The 5255-nt window shown below is 58.3% G+C and overlaps 1 protein-coding gene across 1 annotated transcript; it reads right to left on the bottom strand.

The window, feature by feature from the left end:
• Nucleotides 1-485: 485 nt before the first annotated feature.
• ZNF503 (zinc finger protein 503) lies at nucleotides 486-4566 on the bottom strand. Its single transcript, XM_040485478.1, has 2 exons — nucleotides 3889-4566; nucleotides 486-3072 (listed from the first exon to the last, which is right to left on the bottom strand). The coding sequence occupies exons 1-2, from the start codon at nucleotides 4210-4212 to the stop codon at nucleotides 1438-1440; spliced, it is 1959 nt and encodes a 652-aa protein (XP_040341412.1). The 5' UTR covers nucleotides 4213-4566; the 3' UTR covers nucleotides 486-1437.
• Nucleotides 4567-5255: the final 689 nt, after the last annotated feature.

Here is a 5255-nt window from a genome sequence, read left to right on the forward strand (position 1 = left end):
GGCTGCCCGCCTGGGACAGGGATGCTTGCAAAGCAAAGACAGGGACAGCGGGCAGTGGCACCTCCCCGGGGCTAAGGCCTTGGGGACAGTCCTGGACTGCGCCGCTCTCTGTACAGAACAAAAGCCAAATTCTCAAAAATCTCGAGAGAAATCATGATTTTTAAGAAATCATTTTTTTTTCCTTTCACTTTTAACAAACCGTGTGCTGGGAGGAAAATTAAAAACTAAATGAGCGATTGCTCAGGACACGATCTTTACAAGTTGTGAAATCCCCTGTTTAAAAATATTTTCCCCAAGGCAAACCCCACGACTGGCCAGCCCTTTGCATTTTCCTAAAAATCACAACAAAAACAAAAGGAAATGCAGCCACGGTCCTGGGAAGTAGGAGCAGCCGTGAGGCCCAGGGAACCCACTGCGGCCGAAACTGCCATGCTCTTCCTTTCTCTTTCACCAAAAAAATAAATAAATAAAAAATAAAAAAAAGATAAGAAGAAGTAAAACCTTTTAATACATCAAATATACGGAATTTTAATCTTTAAAGCGATACATTGTCTATTATTTTAGTACATGACGTAAACCTTATTTGTCCCCTTCTCAGCGGGTGGACTTAAAAATTAAAAATAGTTGTGTTCCTTTTAAAGAACAAAATAAGGCAAATGAGGTTTTGGAATAGGATTGTTTTTCCTTTTTTTTTTTTTTGTTTTCTTCCAGAATACATACAAAAAAATACCCATTCTCTTTCGATGGTATACACCTTAAAAATAATTGCAATTTGAAATCAGAGCTGACAAATTGTGGCTTGTTTTGTTTTTTCATTTTTTGTAACAAACATGCATGTAAATTTGTGTTTCAATCAGACATTAAATAAGAACGTACAATACAATAATAGCAATTTTAAAGTAACATTAAAGAGAAGACCTCTAGTTCTGTGGCGGTTTTGTATTTATTTATACTCTACAAGGGATGGGAGGGTTTGTTTTTCACATTTTTACCCTCAAGATTTAATTTTTTTTTTTTTTTTACCCCTCCTCCTTTTTACCTACGGAGATCAAACTAAATAATGCACTTTTGAACCACGGGTCCGCTTGGAGCTAACATAAATAAATACCAGTGTCCACCGATGCAGTCCTCAGATGAACACCTTCTCAATTAATTTTTCCTTCTTTTTCTATAAAAAGTCAAATGATATTTTTTCAACTTTTATAAAGTTTGCGTGGGTGGGGAAATGAGAGGTGGAGGAAAGGGGAGTTTCCCACCGGGTCTCGGTCGCTGTTTTGGGTAGATAGATACGGTATATATATATTTTCCTTTCCTGGCCCGGGTCATCCCCACGCGCGGGTGACAGTAGCCTCTGCCCTGTTCCCGCCCCTCCCTCGGCTCCTCCCCCCCCCCCCCCCCCAGCTCCTTTCTCTCCCTTGCTAACCCTCCCCACCGCCCTCACTGATACCCCAGTGCCGAGGCGGTGGTCAGTCTCTGTCCGTAGAGGGCATAGGGGGAGTAGTACGGTCCCGTGGCGGCGGGCACCGGCACAGGAGCGCCGGGTGTGGGTAGCGGGCTCTTGGAGTAAGGGTGGTAGCGGCTGCTGAGTCCCAGCGCGTGGTGGGGGCTGCGCAGCGCCAGCGTCCCGGGACTGCCCGGAGCGCCCGACGTGGGGATGTGCATGTGGCAAGCCATGGCGGCCGCTGCGGCGCTGGCCAAAGACGATGAACTGGGGTAGCCCGACAGCAGTTTGTCTGTCCCGGGGAAGGCCGTATGGGTCCGCAAGTGGCTCAGCAGCTCTTCGGACGTGGCGAAGCGCTTGTCGCAGGGCCCGTTGGCCGACACCCAGTTGCAGATGTGGGGGAGCGGGTCGTTAGGGAGCATGAAGCCGTAGGGGTAGAGGGGGTGGCCTGCCAGGGAGGGCGGTGTGGCGCCGGCAGCGGCGGCAGCTGTTAGCGAAGAGTGCACGCCGTGCAGCGGGTGCGTGGGGTACACCAGCGGGTATCCGGACTTGAGCGCCGCGGCCGCCGCGGCCGGATCGTGAGCGCACGAAGCGCTGGCTGCCGCCGCCCCTGCTAGGTGGCTGGCGCAATGGTAGCTGAGGCAGTACGGGTCCCGGCACAAACTGGCTGTCATCACGGATGGCGGCGACGCCCCGGCCAAGGGGCTGGAGCCCGCCGGCTTACTGCAGCCCAGAGAGCCCGCCGCAGCCGCCGCCAGCTGCGCCCCCACCAGGCTGCCCGGCTTGGTGGGGTCAAGAGCCACGCCATGTGGCAGGAATTGGGGCGGGTAGCCAGCGTAGGCCCCAGCCAGGCTGCCTGGATAGGTCATGCCCGCGGGAGGCAGAGGGAACACTGTCTGGCCCGGCTTGTAGGGTGATACCGGAGCCACCAGCCCAGAGCCCAGCACTGAGGAGGAGGTGGGCGCGCTGGGGCCCGAGCCGGAGCTGGAGCCCGATGAACCGCCGCAGTCTGAGCCTAGCGCCTTGCCCCCGGGGCCCCCATCTGGGTGCTGGTTTACGTCCACATTAATCCCTCCGCCGCAGCTAATCCGGCCGTGCGCCAACCCAGTGGGTCCCCCTTCGGCCGAGGCGCCCCCGGAACCCTTGCTGGCGCCGCCGCCGCCGCCCGCGTCGGGGTCCTTCTTGTCGTCCTTGCCCTCCGGGCCGCCCCCGGCCGAAGGCAGCATGCCTCCTGGCGAGCAGGCCGAGGCGCTGGAGCTTGGGCTGCCTGTCCTGGGTGTGAATGGCTGGCAGGTGGCGCTCGGTACCCGGAATCCAGACTTTTCTGCTGAAACCCCCCCGCCGCCGCCCCCGCCACCACCGCCTCCGCCGCCGCCGCCTCCCGGCTCCTTCTTATCCGAGCCGGGTTTGGAGTACGGCTTGAAACTCGACTTGTCCTCCACGCCGATGTCGCTCAGCTTGAGGGGGCCCGACTTTCCTTCTTTGTCGCCCCCGGTGCCGTTGCCGGCACCGCCCGCGCCGCCCCCGTTGGAAGCGACAGAGGAGAGTTTGGAAGAGGGCGAGGGGTCGGGCTTCCCGATCTGCGAGCATGTTTGCGCCAACAGCGCCAGCGGGCTCTTCTTGGCATCAAGCTGCGGGGTCAGACGTGAGGTTGGGGAGTGGCACAAAGAGAAAGAAGGGGAAACCCTTTAGAATCCTGGCTTCTAGGGTTCAAACGCCCTTCCGCAAACCGCCAGTTAACGATCCTCCCAGCTCCAGGCGCAATCCTAGGCAGCACCCCCCACACCCCCCAAGACACACACACACACACACACACACACACACACACACACACACACACACAAACTCGCCCTTGAGAAAGGCAGCAGCTCCCTCCTCCCCGCCAAATCAGGATATATTCTTCCCTCTATAAGCTAAAACTGTATTTTTAAAAATACTCAGAAATGTTTTGGTTTCTGACTCCTAGACCCAAAACTATACCTCCTCCCCCATACACACACACACACACACACACACACACACACACACACACACACACACCTATTTCTTCAGAGTAAGGGCTCAGGCCGTTGGTGCCTTAGAGGCTGTATACAAATATCAGTTTCTGGGGACCCTTAAGACTGCGACTTTGGAACCGCATTTCGGACTTCCGCCCGTCTTCCGGGCCGAAAGTGAAGGGGCCGGAGTCAGGGTGGAAGCTTTAATGCCAAAAGGAGAAATAAGTTTTAGCTGCTTTGTCCCCTAGCATTCACATCCCATTCTACCTCTTGCCCCCTTTCCACCCTAGTTTTAAGGTGCGGGAGCACTATGGGCTCTCCCCCATCCCGGAACTGAATCACTCTGACCCCCCCCTCCATTCCCACCCCCCAGATCCCGAGAGAAAGAAAATCCTGTGAAGCGGCAGCCAGGGTGGTGGTCCCAGCGCGATCCGGGGAGAGGGTCCTTACCTCGATGGGGCTGACAGGAGTGGAAGGCAGGGGCTGCAGGTACTCGGGGTGCAAAATGTGGCCAGTCCGTGCCGTCAGCATCTTCAGCACCTTGATGGGCAGGCGGTTAGCCTGGCGGAGAGGGTCAGAGGGGGGCACAGCGTGCACAAAAGGCTTGGTGCTGCCGGCCAGGGACGAGCCTTGGCCGGGGCCAGAGCTATTTCCAGAGAGCGCGCTGGTCCAGGCAGGGTCCGCGCTGCTGCCGCTGCTGCCGCCGCCGCCGCCGCCGCCGCCGCCGCTGTGCTTACTGCTTCTTAGGGCAGAAAGCGAGGGCGCTGTGCTCATGACCCACCCGCACGCATGGGAGCAGCGGGGGGAGGGCTCCGGGAGGCGCGGGGCGGGCTCCGGGCTGCTCGCTCGCCCGGGGAGCAGAAGCAGTAGGAGGAGGAGCTGGCGCGGCGGCCACGGGCACCCAGCGCGCCTTCTCGGCGCCTGGAGCCAGAAGCGAATAATCCTGGGTGGCCCGCAGCAGTGCCGTGGCCGAGCGGGAGGAGCCGGCCGGACTGTGGGAGTGCCGGGTGGCTCGCCGTGTCCGCCTCGGGCTGTGCCCCTGCGCTGCGCACTCGCGACCCAGCGCTGACGCTGCGCTTGGCGATGTGAGCCGTTGCCTGTCCAGCCGGGGCTCTGGCGAGGAAACTCACTTCAAAAGCAGCTGCACCGAGGGGGAGATTAAAGCCTTTGCCGCCTTCCAATCAAATGGGAGCCCGAGGTGATTGGAGGGTCAAGGGGATGTGACGCGTCCCGCGCCGCCGCCGCCGCCGCCGCCGCCGCCGCCAGGACTCTCAGCGCTGGTTTTAATGGGCAGCTCCTTCTTCACCGCCCCCCTCCCGCGTGTCCCCTCCCTCGATTTCGCTCCGAGGACGACCTGGACATTTATTCTGCGTTTGCTATCTGCCGCCTCCCTCTTTTTTCTACCTCGTCGTCCTTCCTTTTCCTGGCTCGAAAATAAACTGAAACCTTTTTTTGCAGGAGGGTGCGTAAGAGGAAAAGATTGAGGGGGGTGTCCAGAAGGAGCAACGGCGGGAGTCCGGACAACAGCTGGACTGTCAACTCCAGGGGCGCACAGGGGCCCCACACACCAAATATTCTGTCTCGTTCAGTAACTGAAATCTCTCGCGACGCGGCCACCGGGGTAAGGAAAGGTGGAGAGCGGGTGACGGAGGAAGTCCGCCCGCCCGCTTTGATTTCCCAAGATTCGGCAGCAGAGAAACCAGAAGCTAGGTGGGCAGCGGAGGCGGCGGCGGCTCGTCTCCGGGCTGTGCGCTGGGCTCCCAGCCCTTCCCGGCCACGTGACGCCCGGGGACGCGCAGATTGGGGCAGGAGCGGGG

This window comes from Herpailurus yagouaroundi, unplaced genomic scaffold (assembly GCF_014898765.1).
Source record: "Herpailurus yagouaroundi ecotype Mexico unplaced genomic scaffold, PumYag 163, whole genome shotgun sequence".
NCBI classification, from domain to species: domain Eukaryota; kingdom Metazoa; phylum Chordata; class Mammalia; order Carnivora; family Felidae; genus Herpailurus; species Herpailurus yagouaroundi.

Excerpts from the sequence above, each read along its gene's own strand:
- ZNF503 (XM_040485478.1), bottom strand. The coding sequence starts at position 4,212 with ATGAGCACAGCGCCCTCGCTTTCTGCCCTAAGAAGCAGTAAGCACAGC. Across the intron at positions 3,073-3,888 it reads CTCCTGTCAGCCCCATCGAG|CTTGATGCCAAGAAGAGCCC; the intron begins GTAAGGACCCTC and ends CTGACCCCGCAG.